The sequence below is a fragment of the Drosophila bipectinata genome, chromosome 3R (genome assembly GCF_030179905.1).
Source record: "Drosophila bipectinata strain 14024-0381.07 chromosome 3R, DbipHiC1v2, whole genome shotgun sequence".
Lineage (NCBI taxonomy): Eukaryota > Metazoa > Arthropoda > Insecta > Diptera > Drosophilidae > Drosophila > Drosophila bipectinata.
In genome coordinates, this window is record NC_091739.1 from 25,577,090 (window position 1) to 25,599,955 (window position 22,866).

The following is a 22,866-nucleotide window of genomic DNA, read 5'->3' on the forward strand; positions in this document are numbered from 1 at the left end:
ATATAAATGCATAATCTGTAAATGCGAGTTGTGTTTTTTAATATGTTTCGTATTTGGTTTTAAATTTGGCTTTGAGTTTGAAAGCAAAGTTTAAAGTTTTAGGGCTAGTGCCAAACTACAACAGTTACTGCATTAAGTACATTATAACCTTGCAAATTGGTTCAAAATTTAAAGGATGGAGTATGGAGTTTATGGAACGGATTAAAAATGCTTGTAGAATGTTACTCCCAATTAAATAACAGAATTAAATCGTACCTAACTATAGTTAGGTTTAATTTGAAAATCATAAAAAATTAGCAAAAGGAAATTGTCATCTGAATTGGCTAGCAATTATCTATGAAAATATTGAGCAATCATATTGTTACACAACATTTTTAGATCAGCTACTATTATTTTTTTTTTAGTTTGAAACAAATGCAAGGTTACATTATTGGCTTCGGTTTTCCGAACTCTCCGAAAGATATCCTAGTGTTTTAGACGCTGTGCGAGTGTTGAGATTTCTAGTAACTTAATTTCTAGGCTCTTTAAGTTTGGATAATGTTTTAACTTCGATATCTATCTGTTCGTGTATATAGTATATTTCCGGTTTCTAAAGCTGCAATTGCAGACATATGTTTATGTCAATGTAAAAGGAACAAATTTGGCCAAAGGAAACTTAATGTGTCGAGTGATGGCACTCCTGCACTGCAAATGTAATTACGTTTTTATATCACACTTATGGTCGAAAATGCGGGCCCGCAATACAAATGAAACTTCCTACATGGAGAGCTCCTGGCGCGGTTTATTGATGTGCAACTTCTGTGGGTCCTGCGGCGCAACACAGATGTCGGTAAGGATGACCACCTCGTATGGACTGCAGTCGGGCATTCGCAGGAAGCCGCACAACCAGCCGTAGAATCCCTTCTCGATGTCCGTGATGTCGTTCACCCAACTGCTATACTGCAGGCTCAGCTGTCGGATGCCGGAGTAAATACCCAGCCCAAAGGTGCACAGGACGATGACCAGCGGATAGACCGCAAACAGGAGCGGGGTCACCAGGATCTTGTGCAGGTACGTACGCTCCTCGCAGTAGTAGTTGAACATGTTGTACCAGGTAAGAGTACCAATGTAGAAGGAGTACACCCCCGAGATGACCGTCACAAATGGAAGGCACAGCAGCGATATTAGCAGGATATGGAGTCCCACTCCACAGCTACAGCGGCAACACAAGCTGCCGCCTTTATGCGTCTCACTGGCCATTGCATTGGCATTCAACTGCTCCAGCTCCTCGCGACTGATGTTGATCTGGAGATCCACCGACTGGCCTTTTTTGCGACCCCGCTTGATGGTGCCCGTCATGGTCAGGTATCCTTCCTTTCGCGCCTGGTAGCTTCGCTCCAGGCTCTGGTCGTAGGTGTTGAGCACACTCGTCTCCCCCGATTCCAGGTCCTCATAGTTGGCGATATCCGGCGATGAGCGCTGATTGCGCGCCTGACCGGGCAGATCAGAGGTCCTAATGTTCACTCGCTTCTTGGAGGAGGATCTGTTGCTCAGGCAGTCCTGCGACTTGCTAAGCTTTGCGTCCAAGCTGCTCTCCGAGTAGCAGCAACTACTGGGAGTCACCGTGCTGCTCTCATGTCTTTGGGAATTGGATTTTGTACCCTGCGAGATGGACTCGAAGTTTTGCAGCTCGTTGATGTTACTGGTCGAGCGAGCTGATTTCTGGCTGTGCTGAGTGGAGCTAGCCGAGTGGGTACTGGCCAAGGTATCCTGGGCATTGGGAACTCCAAGTTCCCCCGGAAGTTGCGGTAACGGTTGCTTGTTCTTGATAATCAGCTTTGTCTTGCGGAGCTCCTCCTCGAGTCCGGGATTTGAAGGTGACAATTTAGGTCGATTTTGCTAGAATCATTTAAATTAATATGTATATATTAATAAAATAGGGTATGGAACATATGGTAGTTTTTTTAAAAATTGGAATGGATTACTTTTATCCTTTCAAAGTTAAACAGTTCAAAATTCTAACCATTTATGTAGGTTTTTTTTATAAAGTTCCGCAAAATTAGAAAAGGTTTTCGTATATTTTTTTTAACAAATGGTTTAATTTTCTCACCTGGACGCTGACGATGTGATCCACATAATTCTGTTTTTTGGCCTCCGATTTTGTTTGTTGACGTTTCCGTGGGGGAATAAAAACAGGGCGTTCCTTGCTGCCCGTGCCTGTGTCCACGCCCAATCCACTAGAACCCTTTCCCACCATTTTAGACGTTTTCTAAGAATTCTTCATAAAAAACTACTCCATCTTTTAAAAAAAGTGTTAGCTTTTATCCTTTCTCTGAGTTACTTAACGCGTATAAGGACGAAAAATGCACTTCCGGCCTTTGTCGCTCTGTGGCTGTGTTGTTATTGATTTTTCCGAGTCTGCTGGCACGTCCTTGTGCTGATTTGGCGTTCGTTGGCGTTATTTTGGGGCTGGTGTTGTTGCATTTTGGGCTGGGCGGGCAATGTTTACAAAAAATTTGGCGCCTGCGCCTCAAGGATTTTTTACTTGCAAATGCAATAGCTTCAGAAACAAAAACAGCTGATTTTAAACAAGGATTTTATATTTATTTTATGTTTTAAGGAATATACATAATTAATCTGAACATTTTTGTTTATAAGTTTCAAATCCTTGATTCTCATAGGTTAAGGTTAATAGGCCCAATTAATTTAAAATAACTTTCAAACATTTATCTTTTGTGTGTTGTTTTTTATGTTTCTTGTTTTATTGTTGTAATTGATATAGAAATTATTGACACCATTGAAAATTCAAAATCCGCACCTGGACCATTAAAAGCTTTTTCAGAGCTTAATGGCATAGTGTGGCGATTTTAACCTGGTCACATTAAAGCCGGTATCTCCGGGAACTCTTGCTTTCTCTCTCTTTACTTTCTCCAATTGCCATTTTCGAGAACCGGCGATCCTACCGTACTAATACTATTATAGGAGTAGAATCCAACCACAAAACCTGAGAACATTTGCGTAAAAAGTTTTCTTTTGGGCGAATAAAAAAAAAGAGTAAAAAACAGTGGGACCAAAGTTTTTACTTTGCATATAGCGTTCTCTGATTAATTACCAAGAGACCGATCAGAGCGAACTTTACTTCGTTATCACACCTTCAGTCGATTGGATCTTGTCGAGAAACTTTCCGTTGCAAATATGTCCGCTACAGCAGGCAAGGTAAGACAGGAATTTTAATTAGGAAAAACACACCTGTTAATCAATGCCTCCGAAGGTTATAACATGCAAAGCAGCAGTGGCATGGGAGGCCAAAAAGCCTCTGGTGATCGAGGACATCGAGGTAGAGCCGCCCAAAGCTCACGAGGTAAGTTCGCCAATTCCATTCCAGATGGTGTGATATAGCAACTTAAATTAACAAAAAAAATCTTAGGTGCGAATCAAGATTACGGCAACTGGTGTCTGCCATACTGATGCCTTTACCCTGAGTGGCTCCGATCCAGAGGGGCTTTTCCCAGTGGTCCTGGGCCACGAGGGCGCCGGCATTGTGGAGAGCGTCGGCGAGGGCGTGACCAACTTCAAGGAAGGTGATCATGTTATCGCTTTATACATCCCGCAGTGCAACGAGTGCAAGTTTTGCCAGAGCGGCAAAACCAATCTCTGCCAGAAGATCCGCTTGACCCAAGGTGCTGGAGTCATGCCTGAGGGCACTTCCCGCCTGTCCTGCAAAGGACAGAAGCTGTTCCATTTCATGGGCACCTCGACGTTCGCAGAGTACACTGTGGTGGCCGATATTTCGCTGACGAAGATTAACGAGAAGGCGCCCCTGGAAAAGGTGTGCTTGCTGGGATGTGGCATTTCTACCGGATACGGCGCTGCCCTTAACACCGCCAAGGTAAGCAATATAAAGACGTTTTTAATGCCTGAAATATAACTCTATCAATAAACAACGATTTTTTTTGCATTCTAGGTGGAACCTGGTAGTACTTGCGCTGTTTGGGGATTGGGAGCTGTTGGCCTCGCCGTCGGACTCGGCTGCAAAAAGGCCGGAGCCGGCAAGATCTATGGCATTGACATCAACCCCTCAAAGTTCGAGCTGGCAAAGAAGTTTGGTTTCACCGACTTTGTAAATCCTAAAGACGTCGCCGACAAGGGAGCGATCCAGAACTACCTAATCGACCTAACAGATGGTGGATTCGACTACACCTTTGAATGCATTGGCAATGTGAACACCATGAGGGCTGCTCTGGAGGCCACTCACAAGGGCTGGGGAACCTCGGTGGTAATTGGCGTAGCTGGAGCTGGTCAGGAGATCAGCACCCGCCCCTTCCAGCTGGTTGTGGGCCGCGTATGGAAGGGCTCTGCTTTCGGAGGCTGGCGCTCCGTTTCAGATGTACCCAAGCTGGTGGAGGATTATTTGAAAAAGGACTTGCTGGTGGACGAATTTATTACCCACGAACTGCCGCTGTCGCAGATCAACGAGGCCTTCGACCTTATGCACAAGGGCGAAAGCATCCGGTCCATTATCAAGTACTAAAGAAGTTGGCATTTATTATTGATTTCTTTCCACATCTTTGTAAGAAGCTTGCTATTATATGGTTTAATAAACATTCAGTGTATTTTGGTACGTAACAGTTATCTCAACTGGGGGGCTCACTTTCTGGCAGTCGATCCCAGCATTCTTTGGATTTTCTTATCTGCGTGGTCTATTAAGGTTATCAAACTCAAAGTTCAAGAAACTGTAATTGTTCTAGAATCTAGTTATTTTTTGTTTTTGTTAATACTATTTCGCAACTTTAGATTACGAGTGAGCTATAAAAAAAAACAGGGTCAGCCCCAAAACCGGACATCCTCGAGGAGAATGAAAAAGAAAAGGCCATGACCATCAATATAGTATAATATATCTGTATTTGAATACACGCTACAACAAGGATTTGCACACAGACGCACATACACTTAAAATTCCTAATAAGTCTAGTATGTTTGCTGCTTTTTTTTTGTTTTTTGATCAAAGTTACATGCAGTTTTGGTTTCGTCTTTTAAATATAATTCTCATTTTAAATGCATAATTCTTATGGAAGTGGCTAACTTATATACAAGTTTTTTAAATAGTACAATATTGCATACATACGTGATTAAAACGTTTAAATTTGTTCGATTGTGTTGTGTTTTTGTGAATTAGAATCACATTGACATATAAAACACACATAATTTCTACTTTGTGATTACATATTGATATAAATACGGGACCTTAGGCTAAAGAGTAAAAAATACTTCTTAAAGACTTTTCGGAAAGTGAAGAACACAACTTAGAGAGTCATAGAAAGCCAGGTCTATGGATTGAACTAGGGCTTGGATTAGAGTTGGATTCGAAGCTATTTGAGCACGGTCAGGACCAGATTCACATTCGCGTGTTATAGTATGGGTCGTCTTCGCACGGCGGATATCCGTACAAGTACGGATTGTGGTATGGCACTCACGACCAGCGCGATTTCTGCAGGTCGATCTGGCCCTCAAGTGTCTTGGCCAGATAAATGACGAACAGCTGAAGTAGAGCGATGCCTAGGGCCACGCCCGCAATCACATAAAGGTTTCGCTCCACCCAAACCCGTACAATCTCAATGCAGCCGCTTGTCCAGATGCGTTTGCTAGCGGCAGCCACTGAGTGCTCCTGCACGCCGTAGCCGCACATGATATTTACTAATCCCGAACTGATATCGGTAGCGTTGATGCAGCAGCTATATGGGACTCCACACTTTTCAACTGACGGGGAGGAACAGTTAAAGTACTCATTCTTGCCTGGTGGTATAAAGAAAATTATGTTAATTTCTGTTCTGACGACTCTATTGCGGGAGTTCCCAAATTCGACTCTTAATATATGTCAATGTTACCAAAAATACTTACTCCAATCTTGGTATCCAGCATTACTAAGTCCACAGCACTTGAACTCCTGCTGGGCAAAGTCAATAAAGTTCTGCAGGTCAGAGTCGTCGCGATACGAGTGGATTATTTTATCCGTAAACTGGTACTCCAAGAAGGAATTCATGTACTGCGGGAACACGAAGCATATGATAGCCAGCGTCATCTCCATGATGAAGAACATCAGCAGGCACATTGAGTAAAACTTTAGCAGGCAGGTGTTCTCGCGCAGGGCTCCCAAACATCCAGCAAAACTAACCACAAAGACCACAATCCCGGCGATGATCATCACCAACGAGATATTAAAAATGACATCGTACACTGTGTCCACACGAACCCAACCGTTTCCATCCTTCAGCTTATCCATAAAAGCGTAAACGCCGGTGGCCAAGAGAAGTCCTCCAAACAGCCAAAATAGGAAGTTTAGTAGAAAGATCATGTATTTCACGCAGGACGAGACATAGGTGAAGTGATGCGGGTAGGACATACGAGGATGCATGTAGCTCCCGCCATTGTGATATCTGTGGTTGCTCATGATAATCTCAAGTCTTATGATAAATCTTTATCTCCTGTTGTAGTAGTTTTCTTTTTTTTTATGGAATCCACCCCCCACTGCTATTTTTTTGTTGACGCCCTCTTCGATGGTGGTCTTTCCACAGCAGCCTGCTTTGGTGGCGGAACTCCAGGCAAGTTCTCCGGCAGTGGCAAGTTCTATTTATCTGGAAATACGTCAGTTATATACTTTTCTTTGCATTTTTTTAATGTTCACAAACAATTTATATGGACAAAAGAATAACAAAGTCGTTCGTCGTTGCCAGTAGAGATGAGTCAACCCCTCACGATAGATGGAATGTATCGAGTACATAAAAATTGTTATATCGATGTTTGTTTACATACTTAATGGTCCAAAATTAAATATTATTCATTGATTAGAAAACCTAAATATATACATATTTAAAAGTTGTCATGTTCTATAAACACGTTTTTTACGATTTTAATTAAAATCGATAAATTTAGTTATCGATAGGCATATTGCCATCGATTGTTTCACAGCTGATTTGCTGTTATTTTTTGTATGGGGATAGACTAGGTTTTTAATTTTCCATTTTCCTCCGCTGCGTAACATTGCGACGCGCGTTTGTGTTTTTTCGCTAGCAGCACGCTTTGCCACAGACCGCATAAACAAAAGGCCAAAAATAGAAGCACGACAGGCGTAGCACCATTTCGGGCGCTTTTCGAGCAGGTGAGTAGTTTTCCAGGCAAGCCCAAGGACATGCGACTGATTGGATAGTGTGAGAAAAACTATACCTGTGTGTGTTGGCTGACATTGGAGCTCTCCAGATGCAAAGAATTCTGAGCGTCTGGGAATTTTCATTTAATGAGCGTGCAATTGAGCTTCCATGGCTTTGCTTTCTCTCTAGTGCTTTTTCCGCTTTCTCCCTGCAACAAACCGACACACACACGCCCAAAGTGGCCAACTGACAACCCATCGTTTTGGTTAGCAAAACACAGCAATTTAAAATAGAACGGATAAATGCAAGCAAAAGGCGGAAGTGGAGAGCATTGCATAAATATTAGTTTGCGTGGGCGCAGAGGCAAAACATTGACTTTCATCCGCTCTGCCCGTGTTCATCCGAGTTTTCCGCCCCTGTGCTGTGCTGTCCGCCTCGTTGGGTGATTAAATAATCAAACAGCCGCCAGTGCCAAGTGCAGTTGTCACCTTGCATTTGGCCGAATAAAGCAAAATATAAAATGTTTTCACTTTCTCGCCACGCACTGCGGCGCACTCGAAATTTCGCACTTGCCGCCGCCAATTGTGCTGCGTCTTTTCCAGCTGCCCGCCACTTCGCAGGTGAGTGAAGCCAGGTGAACTAAAAATAGGGGGACTAAAAATTGATGCTATTTCAACTATGAAGGTGAAATTTCATCAGTTGCAGCTAACATAGTTTCCTTTTGGTGACGATATCCTTTCATACCTATAGAAGACATTCAAAGTAGTAAGCTCCACCTGTGGGTGTGCCCCGCTTTCATCGAAAACACAATGGTTCTATGCCATAGTTCCATTTGTTGAGCTCCCATCATCATCAATCGATTGGCAAACTTCTAATTTTAGACACAATTTCTAGTTCAAATTGCCGTTTGAATTCTTAATGAACGCAATTCCCCCCAGAGTCTATTTTCAGACAGTCAATGTGATTTTATTTTCGCCTTTTCTCGAAATTAATTCATTGTCTTTAATTGCCCGCGACACACTTCGGTGGTTTTTCTATTGTTGCACTCGAATAGAGCAGCCAAAACAAAAGGTGACTGACTATCCCTCCCCCTATTACTATACCGGGTGTGTGTGTGTGTGTTTACTTTGGGCGCCACTTCGTTTTATTGCCGCCGCCTAGTAAAGTATTTTTAGCCAGGGCGTTTGCGTTTCTCCACTCCATTTGTTGCTGTGTGCATCTTCGACTGCACTTAACAAATCTGTTTACACCTTCCCCAATTAGCTTTAATGTTTGTATACAAATTTATAGGCACACACAACTCCAAAAAACGCTACTCTCTGCATATAAAGAAGAGTAATCCTAGACCAAAGGTATTATTTCATAATCTATGATTTGATACCAAAAATAAACCATTTTTAGCGGTAGGACCAGGGCAGATAGTCGAAAGCAATTTCCATTTCGTTTATGACTTTATGAGCTCAAACCTATTTACCAAAGCAACATGATTTGTGAGTTTGAAAATAATTTCAGCTAGTCATAGCTTATAGGCTTATCGGATCAAGGTAACAATGTTGTTTTTATATTAGAAAATTATAAGCACCCAAGGATTAGGTGAAACTGCCACTGATAAGTAAGAGATTGCGCGCGAAGTCGTCTTTGACGACAAACCACATCTTCCACAAAAATATCTCAATTACCCAACTGGCGGTGAGCTGGGCGGTTACAAAAAAAATTCACATAACTCAACCGCAAACCAAATACTAAAGTCTCAAATTGCAGATTCACGTCAAGACAACGAAAACCCAACCAACAGGGATTCCGGAAAAGCAACGAGGATGGAGAACAAGAGCGAAAAGGTTACAGTGAACAAGGAGGAGCTCCGCAAGCGCCTGACCCCGCTGCAGTATCAGGTTACCCAGGAGGCGGGCACCGAACGCCCCTTTACAGGTTTGCCCCACACTCTAATATTAATGAGCTTTAACTTAAGAGCCTTTAGTTACAAGCTTAAAACAAATCAGAAAGTACAAAATTCATTATTTTTACTACCCATTAGGTTGCTACAACAAGCACTACGAGAAGGGCGTGTATCAGTGCATCGTGTGCCATCAGGACCTGTTCAGCTCGGACACCAAGTACGATTCGGGCTGCGGCTGGCCGGCATTCAATGACGTCCTGGACAAGGGAAAGGTCACTCTGCACCGCGACGCCAGTATACCAGGTGCGTAGATCTTGAAAGCCAGTTATCTTCTAGATAAAATGTCTAGACATTGTTCGGCACTATTAGCTGTTATTTGCAAATTATTTTGAGTTTCATTTTGTTTATATGAGTTGCTGTTTCGTTGCCGCACACAAAAAAAAGTTAAGAATGTATATTTGCGTTGTCATTGAGAGATATTAAAGTCCTGTCTGAACAAAGATGTAAATATGTGCCATCATATATTAATACGATTAGCAAATATTAGATTTGATTAAAATTGTTGACTTAGTTACCCATAAAGTTCAACCATTGAGTTAAAAAGTTTACTAAATACAGGCATTAATTTTTACTTGATAAATAAATAAAAAATTGGTTAGTTGATTTAGATTTTAATAAAAATAAAACTTCATAAAAAGATAGTTATTGCAAAATGTGTGTCCCAGTGCTGTGCTTTTTATGTTGTCTTGTGTTCTTATTTGTTTTTGCTTGATTTTTGTCTTGAGAATAATTTTAAACTAGAAGCTGAAATAGAGTTATTGTACATATGGTGCCTGCTAGCCAGAGTTCACTGTAGTTGTGCCGTTGGAGATGCTGTTCAGTTATTGTTATTACCTAGCCTTGTGGCCTTAATTGTGAATAGTGAGTGTTCCTACCTGAATGTGCAACTAAGCGAGATGAAGCGACTAAAATTAATTCCTAACCAAGTATTGTGTTCTCTTATCCACCTCTTCTATCCCCTCCTTACTCTCAAAATATCTCTTTTTTCTTAACAAAAAAACAAAAATTGAATTAAATTTCGACACTCCTCCCACACGAGTATCACTATAAACACGATTAAATCAACAGTAGTCATTTCGAAAACGCTAGGCATGGTGCGTACGGAGGTGCGCTGCTCCCGGTGCTCCGCCCACATGGGGCACGTCTTCGACGACGGACCCCCGCCCAAGCACCGCCGCTTCTGCATCAACTCTGCGTCCATCGACTTTGTGAAGAGTGCGGCGCCATCGAAAACGGACCCCCCAACAGCCTCTTCTAAAAAATAAGACCGATCTGCCTGAGCACCCCGACGTAACATAGCGGTGGAGGAAAAGCCTTATATAGACCTGAGAAATACTTTTTCCTGATGAAAACGATGAAAGATTTTGAAAGTATATAGTTTTGTTGTCAGATCTATGAAGAGCTTCAGATGCAAAAGGATATTACTATATTTTATAGCAGTTTATTATTCAAAATGTTAATCAAAAATGACAAAGCTTGTACATGACAGTTGCTCGAATATGTATTTTGGAACAGGGAGTGAGAGATTATTGTTGTAGATCAGTCAAGATCCTTTTAATTTATTTGAATATATATTTTATCTGTATTCTGTCACTGTTTTTCGGTTTCAATCCATTTATTATAAGGACAGATGTTAACCCACTTGATCAAAATTACGTGTTATCGAAAAGCTACATAGAAATTTTATAAGAGGTTATTGAAAATGTTTGCCAAAAGCAAAGTATTATGAGAAAAAACGTTGTTGAGTAGTTGAAATGTATAGGGTTAACTATAATTTAATTGGACTCTCGTTGAAAAACTTGTATAATGTGTTTTCTAGGACGATAAGAAGGATCTTCGTTTGTGAAAGGCTACCGATGGATTATGGAAAAGGGTTTTTGGCTTTTTTTGATTTTCTTGGTTGAGTGTCTTCTACTTCTTTTACCCGACTATTCTGATTCTTTTGAATTTGCGACATCATTAGCTTATTTCACATCTCATTAAGTTCATGAACCAAGGTCATAGTTTGGTTATATTTTTGGGCCAGGGCCATTATTTGTAAGTGTGTGTGCATATTTTTCTGTGTAGCGTTTTTATTTTTATCTATTTCCGCATATGTATGATTTGTTGGTGTTCTTTATTTATTTTTACTTATTTTTTGCTTCTTACTCATGCCCGATTGTTTTTAAATAACATACATTACTGCAATGCTTTTACATTTTAAACATAGACTTTATAGAGTGTCTCAAGCAAACTGAATAATGTGTATTTTCATATATTTTCTATTTCTCTTTTTTTAACTCGCTTCCCAACCAAAACAAAATCAAAAACTAAATGTACGCCTGTAATCGTTCTTTGGGGGTTTGTTTTGCTAACAAAAATACAAAAACCACATCACGCCCACAACACTTACCAACCCATTGCTGAAATTGTAACACTCGATACACGGTCTCATAAAATGCTTAATTAACAAAAATATTATTGTATTTATTCGATTTCTGATTCGTCATATGTTTTCGGTTAATTTATGTGATTTCATTTCACTTGTCAACTGTTTCTTTATTGTTTACTCTGCTGCACCTGGTACTCACTCTTCTCTCCCTCTTTTGATCCACCTGTCACCTGCCAACCCACCTTGCTGCACTCTCATATTATTTGCCGATTCATTCGCTATTTCTTCGCTCTGTCCCCCATTTCACACCCATTTTGCAATCCGTTTTCTGTTATTTTCTTTTTCAACAAAAACCTTTCGAATTAACCTTGAAAATGCGAAACGAAACAAACGATAAATTATTGTAATAATGTCAAACAAAACTGCGCTACAATTAATCCCACAAATGGCAAAATACAAATAAAAAGGGGGCAATATTTTACTACTAATCGCACAACCAGAACGCATACGCACGGAGGTCCGTTGCGCCCGCTGCTCCGCTCACATGGGACACGTTTTCGAGGATGGACCCAAGCCGACGCGCAAGCGCTACTGCATCAATTCCGCCTCCATTGAGTTTGTAACGGCGGAGAAGGATCCTTCCACATCCAGTCCTCCTGTAGCCACCTCGGCGCCCATTGCCCAGCAATGAGACCACGGTCCACCGGAAGTTGGAAGCCGGAAGCCGCTACAGAACAATCACCAGAGAGAGAATGGATAAAGCGTAACCGAAGAGTCTAACCTCAATGTTGCTGTTAAGAACGTTTTTTTACGTGTATTTTCTAACTTTCCGCAAGTGTGGCCAATTTTAGCTTGTAGTCGTCAGTCAGTCAGTCAGTCTCCGTCTGTTTCTACATATATTAGGGAAGCGTAGGCCTCATTTCCGGGATATGCCCGACGTGTGTCTTCTGTTTGTGTAAATAGCTAACGTTCTCCCATCCAAAATCTTTGTTATACATACATACACAATCAAATACTCTGTACCACATTCGAAACATTACTAATTATAAAGTGAGCGCGCTAAATAAACGTGTATTTTTTACAACGAACAACCTGTTTTTTGGTTACTTACATGGTGTAAGTGGTGGATTTTTAGTTGTTATTCAATTAATTCGTTATAAAACATAAATATAAATTTTTTAACTTTATTTTTAAGTTATTGAAATTTAAATCGCTATAAATACTAAGCTTAATATTACTCATACGCAGTGTTGCCATAAGAAAGTTTTTGAGTTATTGTAGCGATAAGTTTTTTGCCATTGCTTGAGAGAAATATAATTTTTTATGATATAATTAATTACGAAAAATAAAAATTTAAATACACCTTATTCTTTACAATGATGAAACAATAATGAAATGAAGAATGAAATTTTTGAAATTAAAAAAATAGGAATTTAAACGGTTTAGTTTTATGGTAAAAAAGATATTTCCATATTTATAAACCTCCCAGGTTATATAAAATAAGGTAGAATATCTCATTCAAATAAGCGTTGATAACAGTCAGGTGAGAACAGCTGAGCCGAGTTGCCACCTATCGAAAAATCGCACCAACAGATGCTGCAACACCGTTGTTGTTGCCGTGGCTGTGACGTAACTGCCGGCCACAATATGAAATCGAATTTATTCAAGTCACGGATGTCAATTGATTATAATTGCCTCGCCGTGTTTGGAACTGAAATTTTTATTAGAACTTAAGTGTTTAGTTTGCGACAAATCGATAACGGGCACATTTAAAGGTTGTTGCGATCATTCTCCCACAAAAAATACACGTGGTAGGGTGTCCGAAGACCCGCCAATCCGAAACACCTGTGTGCTTTGAAAGCGATTAGAGTGCTTTTTGTTTATATACGACATTCATAAGGTGGACGTATAGCCGGCCGGTTTGTCTGCAATTGCCGCATAATAAATTCGCAATTATCTAACAATCGTTAAGGCAGCGATTTCTGTGTAAATATAACGAGGGCACTTCAAAGTGATACGTATTTTTGGATCCAGAGATAAGATTGAGCCAGAGACGACCATGGCCTGATACACCAGATAGTTCCTGAATCCAGGTGACCAGTGATTTGTTGAGTTTCTCTAGCCCAGATGCATAACTCCAGCTGACGGCATCTGACCGTTATACAATTTCGTTCATCCCGCCGCCATGAGGGAGTGGTTGAAGATCTCCTGCTTGCTGTGCGTCTTCGGATGCGTCAGAGAAATCCGGCCATCGGAGCCCTATGTCACGGAGTACCTTCTTGGACCATGGCGGAATATTACAGAGAACCAGGTTACTTAAAGTTTTACATCTGGCCTTGAATTTCTTTTTAAATTAATTTGTTTTTTCAGCTCACCCACGATGTCTATCCTGTGGGAACATATTCGTACCTGGTGCAGCTGGTTTTTGTTTTCTTAATAACAGATTTTTTAAGGTAATTTAATCAGTAACAGTTAAAGAGAAGATCTTTTAAGAGAATATTTCTGAAAAGCACAATTTAATAACATATTTTATTTACTAGATACAAGCCGCTGATCATCACCATTGGAGCCACCGGTGTGATTATATGGAGTATGCTCATCTGGACCACTAGTCTGATCTCCCTGCAGATTCTGGAGTTCTTCTATGGCACCTACATGGCTGCTGAGGTGGCATACTATACGTACATCTACGCCAAAGTAGACAAAAAGTACTATCCCAAGGTTACCTCCCACACGCGGGCTGCCATGTTTGCAGGGAAATTGATTTCTGGAATCACCTCCCAGCTCATGCTCTACTGGGACCTGATGGACTACAAGCAGCTCAACTACATTACTCTGGCAAGTTAGTTAGCCCAAACAATAATTATTTGATTCTTGAAATTAATAAGATTTCATTTTTCTACAGCCCAAATCATAGCTATGCTGTGGGCTTTCAGTCTACCAAGAGTGGATAAGAGCCTTTACTTCCATCGCGAGCAGGTGCCCGTGACAGAGCAGCAGACTCAGCTGCCCGGAGAGAGCAACCTGGAAGTGTCTGATCAGCCCCGGGAAAGTGCCACCAAGCAGCCCAGTGCATTGGCACTTCTGTGGCAGCATTTTCGCAGCGCCTATACCAATGGACGCGTGATTCAGTGGAGCTTGTGGTATGCCATCGGATTGGCCGGCTACTTACAAGTTACCTACTACGTTCAGGTTCTGTGGAAAACCATTGAACCCGAGCCTGAGATGGCCTGGAACGGAGCGGTAGATGCTGTTCTAACTGCCCTGGCCGCATTGTGTGCCTTGGCAGCTGGTTACCTTCATACAGGACGTCTCAATCCACGCACTTCTCTACTAATTCTGGCCTTTTTGTCCGCCGTGGAGGGTGGCTGCGTGTTACTCTGCTGCTGGACAGAAAACATATACTGGTCTTATGTCGGGTTCATTTTATTTGGTGCTCTCTATGGCTTCACCATTACTGTAGCAAGGTATATTTAACAGTCTAATCAAATTATACCTATCTTAATGTTCCTTTTATCTTATTTCAGTGCCGAAGTGGCTCGAAACCTTCAGGAGGAAAGCTTCGGATTGATCTTCGGCTTCAATACTCTGGTGGCCCTCACTTTCCAATCTCTCTTGACAATGATCTTTGTTACGGAAACCGGCTTTGAACTTTCGCCGGTGGGACAATACACGGCATATGCCTTTTACTTCATTGCTGTGGGAGTGCTGTACCTGATATCGGTTTTGGTGGAGTACATCTGGTTCCCCGGCACAACCAGCGAAAAGCTGGAGAACTCGTTGGAATAATTGCAGATGCATTTAACCTGTACTTAACTATGCCTTTTGGCTGGATCAAGTTCTAATGGACTCAATGAAATGGTGTTCCTATCGCTGAAATTATAAGATAGTATTCCCGAAAATATTGATTAGTTTCCCGGAAAAGTTTTAACGATTTTATTAATCTGAAATCTGTTGACGAGTTTTAAGTAATCTTGTAGATATGTTCCATTTATAGAGCGCACAATCAGTACGAAATGTAGCTGAATAAAGATACCCAGCTTGTATAGACCAAAATCTTCTTCATTATCTGATAATTTATATAGCTAAAACGTGTATGTCTCTTTATGCCCTTAACTCTACAGATTTAAGATAAGGCTTTATGTAAAGATACTAATATTTTAGGCTGGTACATTGAATAAGGGCAGAATCTAATTGTCTTGTACGGAATGAAGTCTTGGCTAAAAATATCTTGCGTGCTCTGCGTATTCGGTTTCCTGCGGGAAATGCGACCGTCAGAGCCATACCACGCTGAAATCCTGGTGAGCGAATGGTATCAATTCACCGCCGACGAAGTGAACCGTTTTGTCTACCCAGTCGGCTGCTACTCCCAGTTGGCGCTACTAATCGTTGTATTTCTCATAACGGATTTTCTAAGGTGAGGATGTTTACCCTTGGCCACCTATTAAGTACTTCCTTAAAGAAGTTTCTGTTATATGAAGTTCTTCATACATAAGATAAAAGCAATAAAGTTCTTCATACATAAGATGTTCCAACCGATTGGGCTTACGTGTCTCCAAAAATCGTTAATTAATTACTAGTTATCAGGAAAATAATGGAACAAGTTAACATCGCTTCTGCTCCACAGATATAAGCCATTAATTATTGCCAACGCTGCCGCTGGAGTCGTTATCTGGACCGCATGGATCTTTACCACCACCCTTCCTGTCTTACAGGGCACGGAAGTGCTCTATGGCTTTTATTCAGCTACTGAGGTGGCCTACTATTCGTTTATCTACGCCAAGGTGGAGAAGCAATACTATCCGAAGGTAACTTCACATACCAGAGCGGCCACTTTCGTGGGAAAACTAGTTGCCGGGTTTCTATCGCAACTTGTTATAGGAATGAAATGGATGAACCTCCAGGAACTCTTTTATATCACCCTAAGTCGTATGTATTTCTATAAGTACTCCACGACTCCACAAAGTGATAATGACCTATTGTACCCTTTACAGCTCAAGTTCTAGCATTTATATGGGCTTTCTTCCTGCCCAGAGTGGAAAAAAGCTTGTACTTCCACAACAAGATCGAGGCTATCCAAGGAAATATCAAGTCAGATGCAAATGGCTTGGAAAATGCTTCTGAGCCTAGAAAAGAACTGAATTCAGAAAGTAAAAATATACCTTTTTCAAAGAAAATCAACCAGGCCTTGGAACTAATTTGGCTTCATTTTCGAAGTGCCTACACAAATCCGTTGGTGGTACAATGGAGTCTCTGGTATGCTGTTAACTATGCTGGCTATCAGCAGATCACCACCTATATGCAAGTGGCATGGAACTCTTTTGATGACAAGCCAGTTGTAAGTACATTCATCAATTTTGTATTGAAAGAAAGAAATAATTACTTCTTATATTAAAACAGACCATTTGGAACGGAGCTGTAGACGCCGCATTAACTTTCTTAAGTGCTGTTTTTGCAATTCTGGCCGGATATCTTCATGCTGGACGTTTTAAGCCCAAGACCAGTTTAATTGGAATGGCGTTGTTGTCGATTTTGGAGGGCTGTTGTGTACTCCTAACATGCTGGCCAAAGAACATATATTGGTCCTACATTGGTTTTGTGCTTTACGGCGCCATATTTGCTTTTGCTATTACTATGGCTAGGTAGGTCATTCCTTTTTTTGTTTAATAATTAAATTAATTTAAAATTGCAGCTCCGAGTTGGCAAGCAGTTTGGAAGAGGACAGTTTTGCATTGATCTTTGGCTTCAACACCTTTGTGGCCCTCCTCCTGCAGTGCATCTTGACTCTTGTGGTTATATCGGAAACCATAGGCTTGAATCTCAGTGTTTCTCAACAGTACTCCGTGTATGCATTCTATTATATAGTTCTAGGATTTGTATATCTCGTAGCGATTTCGTTACGAGGTGCCTTAACATGCTTGAAGGGTAAAAAACAATCGAAATCAGAAGCATAATTCTCCGTAGAAAGTATAGATTTTAATGAATATTAAGGTTGTTACACAGAGTGGAATATATACATTGTTCAATCTAAATAATAATGAATCTTTTCAAACTTGAATGAGTTTATTTCACAAGGGCTAACTCGTCCAATCAAATGGCTTGTAATAAATACGATTGTTTTTATGGGTGGAGTCCCGCCATGGTTAAATATAGTTAGTCAATCAGCGACTGTATTTTAATAATCAGTTGAGATACGATACGTTTATAGATTTGAAATAGCAGAGCTTTTTTCGCTGCAAGATCCACTTAAGTGGCGCGTTAATAGTCTAATTAGTTGATAATTCGAATGGCCAGCATGGAGTGGGAACCTCGCCGACACCATAGAGCAGCTCAATCAAGATCGTGAACATGCTCGGCACAGGTAAGCGGAAACTTCCCCGGATCACACACCATTCCCTTTGTTCCGTTCCCCGACGTAAATTTCGAAAAGTGCCGAGCTGATTACAAGCGTCGAAGCTAAATCTCTATTCACTGGTCTAACCCCTTGGAAGAATGTGCAATTATTTTAATAGTTGGCCGAAGCTCTCCCCGTTCAAGCCCTGGCGGGTACCGTATAGTAAGTACGCGATTAGAATTTAACTGACAACCGTGGCGGCATGGAGTCTTGGCTGAAGATCTCGTGTGTCCTCTGCATATTCGGATTCCTGCGGGAGCTCCGACCCTCGGAGCCTTACCATGCTGAGATCCTTATGGGGGAGTGGTATCACGTTACTCAGGACGAAGTCAATCGTTTGGTTTACCCTGTGGGAACATACTCCTACCTGGCACTTCTCATCTTTGTCTTTCTGCTAACAGACTTGCTCAGGTGAGTTAAAAAAGAAATGTCATTTTTAGCTTATCAACAAATTAAAAAGCTTTTTTTTATTCTACAACTCTTTAATAACGTTATTGCATTTTATTAACCGACAGATATAAGCCCGTAATCATAGCCAATGCTATCACAGGTATATTTATCTGGAGCACTCTGCTCTGGACTTCCACTCTGGGTGGATTGCAGTCGGTGGAGGTGCTCTATGGCTTCTATCAAGCGGCCGAGGTGGCCTACTATGCGTATATCTACGCGAAAGTGGACAAGCAGTACTATCCCCGGGTAACCTCACACACCCGAGCTGCCATGTTTGTGGGAAAGCTTGTGGCCGGACTGCTAGCGCAGCTACTCATTGGAATGGAGTGGATGAACTTCCGACAGCTCTACTACATTACCGTGAGCTGTGCGTAATTAAAAAAAATTCTTTATTAATATATTTTTCTTAAGACTTACTAAAATTATATTTTCTCAGCACAAGTTGTGGCTTTGCTTTGGGCATTGTGGTTGCCCAAGGTGGAGAAGAGCTTGTACTTCCACAACAAAACAGAAGCCATTGAGGGAGTGTCCAAGACAGAAGTGGGGAGCCTAGAGAAGGGCTCTAATCTGACAAGCGAACCTGAACCTATCACCCCAAAAGGGAGTACCCAGGCCTTGCAGCTCCTCTGGGCGCATTTCCGCGCTGCCTACACCAACTCCCTGGTGATACAATGGAGCTTATGGTATGCCATAAGCTTGGCGGGATTTTTGCAAATCTCTACGTACATGCAAGTACTTTGGAAATCTTTTGAAAATGAGCCAACGGTAAACTTAATAATTGTCATTTAAATAAATTTAAATGTCTGACTCTTTAACAGATTGTTTGGAATGGAGCCGTGGATGCTGCGCTAACTCTTCTAAGTGCTGTCTTTGCACTTCTCGCAGGATACTTCCATGCAGGACGTCTGAGTACCAAGCTTAGTCTATTGTCCATGGCGTTTCTGTCCATCCTTCAAGGCGGATGTGTGTTGCTATCTTGCTGGACCAATAACATATACCTATCCTATCTGGGATATACCCTTTATGGAGGGCTATTTGCCTTTACCATAACTGTAGCCAGGTAGAGCCCTCTATTTTATTATAGTTTTATTCAATAATAATTATTCTTCATGTAATTTCAGCTCGGAGTTGGCTAGCAGCTTGCTCGAGGACAGCTTTGCCTTGGTCTTTGGCTTCAACACCTTTTTGGGCCTACTCCTGCAATGCATCCTGACCTTTGTGGTTGTCTCGGAGAATGCCAACCTCAATCTTAATGTGTTCGAACAGTTTACCGTCTATGCCTTCTATTTTGTAGTTATAGGCTTAGTTTATTTTCTTTTTGTTTCACTCCAATATTTGTGGTCATTCTGCAAAAGGCCAAAGCCTATTCAAGTAAATTAATATTATAACATTAAGACTTTATGTTATAAAATTCCTAGAATATTATAATAAAGTCTAAAAATATATGGTTTTTCCAATCTATGGTTCTAAATAAAACCTGATTGTTTTTCTAAGAATTAGAGAGTTTAGAATTCCGTTTAACAGCGAAAGCTCATTAGACTCGGGGTCAGGGATTAACAACAGAGATAAGCTCTAATCGATTACATTTTTAAGTGTGGAATTCATGGTCCCATTCAACAGTTTTCCATTAGTACATACATACATACATAAGTTTCCCCTTTTTGCATTGTAGTTTTACTACAAAATCTGTAGATTGACTAAATTACCTTTCATGAATATATTCCCGCCACAAATTGAAATGAAAACACACTGGTTTATGTTTATAAATTATAAGTCTTACAAATTGTAATTGTGGATTCAGTTTGCTTACAATATCGAAGCAGCTACTAACACACAAAAAATACCGAATATTTTTTGACGCATTTTCTCCTAAACGCCCTTACAATTCGTCGTGGTCGCTTTGATCTTTGTCTTGTTTAGATTCATCCTTCTCCTCATCATCGTCATCCTCATCCTCATCGTCCTTATCGGCGTTCTTTTTCGCCTCCTCCTCATCCTTCTTCCGCTGGACCTCATCCTGAGCCTCCTTCATCTTCTTTTCGCCAGCCTGGGTGTCCTTGACATCAGACACCACCTTGGCAGCCAGCTCAATGTCGTCCGTGATCAGGACATTGTCGAAGATGGTGCCGGACTTAACCTGCCACAGATCGAAGCCCAGAGTGCAGATCTCCTTGCGCAGGTACAGTTTGTCGTCAGCCACATACTCGGGATTAGCGATCTCGGGATGCTCCCAGGCGCCCTTGTAGTTGGGGTTGTCCAGCTGCTTAGGCTGCCATTCGCCCTTGTATTCGGGGTTGTCGATCATTGGGGGCTCCCACTCGCCGTCCATCTCATCGTCCCAGTCCTCAGGCTTGGTGGCATCGGGGTCGGGGATGTGCTCTGGCTTGTCCCAGTCTTCGGGCTTCTTATCATCGGGGTCGGGAATGGTGGCCTATTTTTGATAATTAGATTAGATATACAAACAAATAAGGTAAGTAATTTGTATTTGATAAACCGGCTTTTTGGTAAATAAACAAAGCGGTAAGCCACCGTAGGAAATTTTCGGGTTTTTCACTTTGCATTGCATTTAAAACGTGTATCTCACCTTGTCATCCCAGTCCTCGGGCTTCTTGGCGTTGGGGTCCTTGATCTTCTTGGGGGCCAGGAAGTCCCAGTCGTCCTCCAAGTTGCCAGACTCAACCTTCTCGTTGTCAATGAGCACCTCGTAGGTGTTATCCGGACGGACAATGAGCGTGTAGAAGTGGGTGTACACGTCATCTTTGCAGCGAATATCTTTGCTGATTAAGTGGTTTTTGCCCTTGTAGCTGAAAATGACGTGGACCTTCTTGGTGCCGGGGCCGCAGATATCGGGACCGAACATGATCTCGTAGGGCGACTCGCCGTGCATGTCAGTCTGGTCCAGAGAGCAGTCGAACAGTTTAACATAGCCGCCACCGCAGTCGATGTTCTGTTCATGCTTCACGGAGAACTGTACCACGAGGGGCTTATCCTCGTTGGAGAATCCGTCGAATTTCCTGCTCACAGCATAGAAGCGGGCGTCCTGAGAAGTCTGGATACCTGCGTTGCCCGAACGAAAGAAAAAAAAATGTATACATTACTATGGCTACTCAAAGTGTACACGTAGTGGTTTCTTTCTACATTTCCATGTAGATAACCACTTTTTACATAGTGAGAGTATGGAAATGTAGAAAATAGCCAAAAAAAAAATAAAAAAAAAGGAAAAAAAAAACCAAAAACCGAATTTATAGAATGACGCATACCTTTGTCAGCCTCAGCATCGTTGTAGAAGGTGCCTGGAGTCAGGACGAACTTGCCAAACTCCTTGCCAGGATGTTTGCTGTATACCCAGTTATCCTCCCAGTTTTCTGTGTAGAAAAAAACGCAAGGAAATCACATGGCGTCCGGGAACCTGAATTAGCCGCAGTTTATTTACCATTATCGAAGTTTTCCTTGAGGTAGACATCGGCACTTATTAAACCGACTGTTGCCAGTAGTAGAATTCCCGTTTTGCACCACATCATGTGAACGCTCCCACTTTATTTTCCGGAATGAAACTACTTGCTTCCCACTTCGGTTAAAGTTAAACGGGTAAATGCCGGCAAGAAAGGTGCTATTTATTTATTGCACTTGAAACGCCTGTGTTAAAGTGGGATGACAAATCTTACAATTTGCCTCGCTGGAACGTTTTCATTGGCCACATGTGGACCAATCAGTTTTGTCTACGTAGGTTTTTGACTCCGATCAGGGTTGATTTTACCAAAAAATCGTTACAGCCCTGGAATTATCGAACGTTTTTTCAGGGAGCGGTGTTGTTTTTTCTGTATGATTAGTGTTGCAAAGCATGAAACGAAATAGTGTTTCACAGCTGGAGTAAACTGGAACTGGAAATGCCGCCAAAGTTTGAATGAATATCATTCCACAACAAAAACATAAAGAAAGCTTTGTGAAGCAGATTCTTGAATTAAACTCCACAAATTTATATTCCCATACAGCTTGTAATGAAAAATCTCTTTATTAATTTATAAAAAAAATAATTCACACTTATTTTAAAAATTGTAACGGAAAAAGATGTACGTCAAATTAGCGTCGCTCAGTTAGCGTCGAAGTGGAACGGTGGAATTGGAACACAGCAACGAATATTTTGTTTTTCAATTATTTCCGTATTTAGCCACTAAATTTAATCAAATAAACAATAGAATTGTTAAGAATTGAATAAACTATTGTTTTTTCTTACTTTGAGCGGGTTCTTCACTCTTTAAGTAGCTTAAAAATGGGGTTGAAAAATTGCCCCTACACTGTATTGAGCATTATCTCAGAAATAAGAGGATGCGCCAATAAGCGCGATACACCAGCTTATAGCCCGTTCTTTTGAGAATATGCCCTGAAAATTTCATTAAAATCGTTCCCTACGTTTTGCAGCAAATCGACTAAAAGTGGACCAACCCGGCTAACAGCCCATACAAAAATGACCCCAAAAAATTGTTTTTAAAATTGTGAAGCTCCAAGAGGATGCGCCAATATGCACGGTAGTGGAGTCGATGTAGGACCTTTTCAAGTATATATGGACCAA

The 22,866-nt window shown here is 41.3% G+C and overlaps 8 protein-coding genes across 14 annotated transcripts; 5 read left to right on the forward strand and 3 right to left on the reverse strand.

The window, feature by feature from the left end:
* Window positions 1–211: 211 nt before the first annotated feature.
* Window positions 212–5,187, reverse strand: LOC108121807 (uncharacterized). Of its 2 annotated transcripts, none has more exons than XM_070282242.1 (3): window positions 5,105–5,187; window positions 2,090–2,557; window positions 212–1,878 (listed from the first exon to the last, which is right to left on the reverse strand). In XM_070282242.1, the coding sequence occupies exons 2-3, from the start codon at window positions 2,234–2,236 to the stop codon at window positions 757–759; spliced, it is 1,269 nt and encodes a 422-aa protein (XP_070138343.1). In that variant the 5' UTR covers window positions 2,237–2,557; window positions 5,105–5,187; the 3' UTR covers window positions 212–756. The 2 variants fall into 2 exon arrangements, with proteins under 2 accessions (XP_070138343.1, XP_017091590.2); XM_017236101.3 differs by having other exon boundaries at window positions 2,090–2,539; window positions 5,105–5,137.
* Fdh (alcohol dehydrogenase class-3 Fdh) lies at window positions 2,885–4,600 on the forward strand. The gene is made up of 4 exons (XM_017236083.3): window positions 2,885–3,195; window positions 3,251–3,340; window positions 3,407–3,868; window positions 3,944–4,600. The coding sequence occupies exons 1-4, from the start codon at window positions 3,175–3,177 to the stop codon at window positions 4,508–4,510; spliced, it is 1,140 nt and encodes a 379-aa protein (XP_017091572.1). The 5' UTR covers window positions 2,885–3,174; the 3' UTR covers window positions 4,511–4,600.
* On the reverse strand, window positions 4,861–6,794 carry Tsp86D (Tetraspanin 86D). Its single transcript, XM_070282244.1, has 3 exons — window positions 6,666–6,794; window positions 5,878–6,611; window positions 4,861–5,772 (listed from the first exon to the last, which is right to left on the reverse strand). Exons 2-3 carry the CDS (start codon window positions 6,425–6,427, stop codon window positions 5,450–5,452), a joined length of 873 nt encoding a protein of 290 aa, XP_070138345.1. The 5' UTR covers window positions 6,428–6,611; window positions 6,666–6,794; the 3' UTR covers window positions 4,861–5,449.
* Window positions 6,795–6,949: 155 nt separating this feature from the next.
* SelR (methionine sulfoxide reductase SelR) lies at window positions 6,950–12,543 on the forward strand. 6 transcript variants are annotated; one of them, XM_017236660.3, is made up of 4 exons: window positions 6,950–7,135; window positions 8,886–9,053; window positions 9,160–9,324; window positions 11,920–12,543. In XM_017236660.3, the coding sequence occupies exons 2-4, from the start codon at window positions 8,942–8,944 to the stop codon at window positions 12,141–12,143; spliced, it is 501 nt and encodes a 166-aa protein (XP_017092149.2). In that variant the 5' UTR covers window positions 6,950–7,135; window positions 8,886–8,941; the 3' UTR covers window positions 12,144–12,543. The 6 variants fall into 6 exon arrangements, with proteins under 6 accessions (XP_017092149.2, XP_017092148.2, XP_017092145.2 ...); XM_017236659.3 differs by lacking the exons at window positions 6,950–7,135; window positions 11,920–12,543 and adding exons at window positions 7,396–7,744; window positions 10,171–10,666; XM_017236656.3 differs by lacking the exon at window positions 6,950–7,135 and adding an exon at window positions 7,580–7,744.
* Window positions 12,544–13,002: 459 nt separating this feature from the next.
* LOC108122083 (thiamine transporter 1) lies at window positions 13,003–15,508 on the forward strand. Its single transcript, XM_017236576.3, has 5 exons — window positions 13,003–13,763; window positions 13,823–13,905; window positions 13,993–14,294; window positions 14,358–14,919; window positions 14,980–15,508. Exons 1-5 carry the CDS (start codon window positions 13,638–13,640, stop codon window positions 15,239–15,241), a joined length of 1,335 nt encoding a protein of 444 aa, XP_017092065.2. The 5' UTR covers window positions 13,003–13,637; the 3' UTR covers window positions 15,242–15,508.
* Window positions 15,509–15,634: 126 nt separating this feature from the next.
* Window positions 15,635–17,475, forward strand: LOC108122081 (thiamine transporter 1-like). The gene is made up of 5 exons (XM_017236573.3): window positions 15,635–15,869; window positions 16,080–16,381; window positions 16,447–16,790; window positions 16,853–17,094; window positions 17,145–17,475. The coding sequence occupies exons 1-5, from the start codon at window positions 15,661–15,663 to the stop codon at window positions 17,404–17,406; spliced, it is 1,359 nt and encodes a 452-aa protein (XP_017092062.2). The 5' UTR covers window positions 15,635–15,660; the 3' UTR covers window positions 17,407–17,475.
* Window positions 17,476–17,557: 82 nt separating this feature from the next.
* On the forward strand, window positions 17,558–19,741 carry LOC108122082 (thiamine transporter 2-like). Its single transcript, XM_017236574.3, has 5 exons — window positions 17,558–18,257; window positions 18,362–18,663; window positions 18,733–19,061; window positions 19,115–19,356; window positions 19,418–19,741. Exons 1-5 carry the CDS (start codon window positions 18,049–18,051, stop codon window positions 19,674–19,676), a joined length of 1,341 nt encoding a protein of 446 aa, XP_017092063.2. The 5' UTR covers window positions 17,558–18,048; the 3' UTR covers window positions 19,677–19,741.
* Window positions 19,742–20,049: 308 nt separating this feature from the next.
* Window positions 20,050–21,906, reverse strand: Calr (calreticulin). Its single transcript, XM_017236577.3, has 4 exons — window positions 21,730–21,906; window positions 21,557–21,661; window positions 20,881–21,353; window positions 20,050–20,727 (listed from the first exon to the last, which is right to left on the reverse strand). The coding sequence occupies exons 1-4, from the start codon at window positions 21,815–21,817 to the stop codon at window positions 20,176–20,178; spliced, it is 1,218 nt and encodes a 405-aa protein (XP_017092066.1). The 5' UTR covers window positions 21,818–21,906; the 3' UTR covers window positions 20,050–20,175.
* Between the last annotated feature and the right edge of the window lie 960 nt (window positions 21,907–22,866).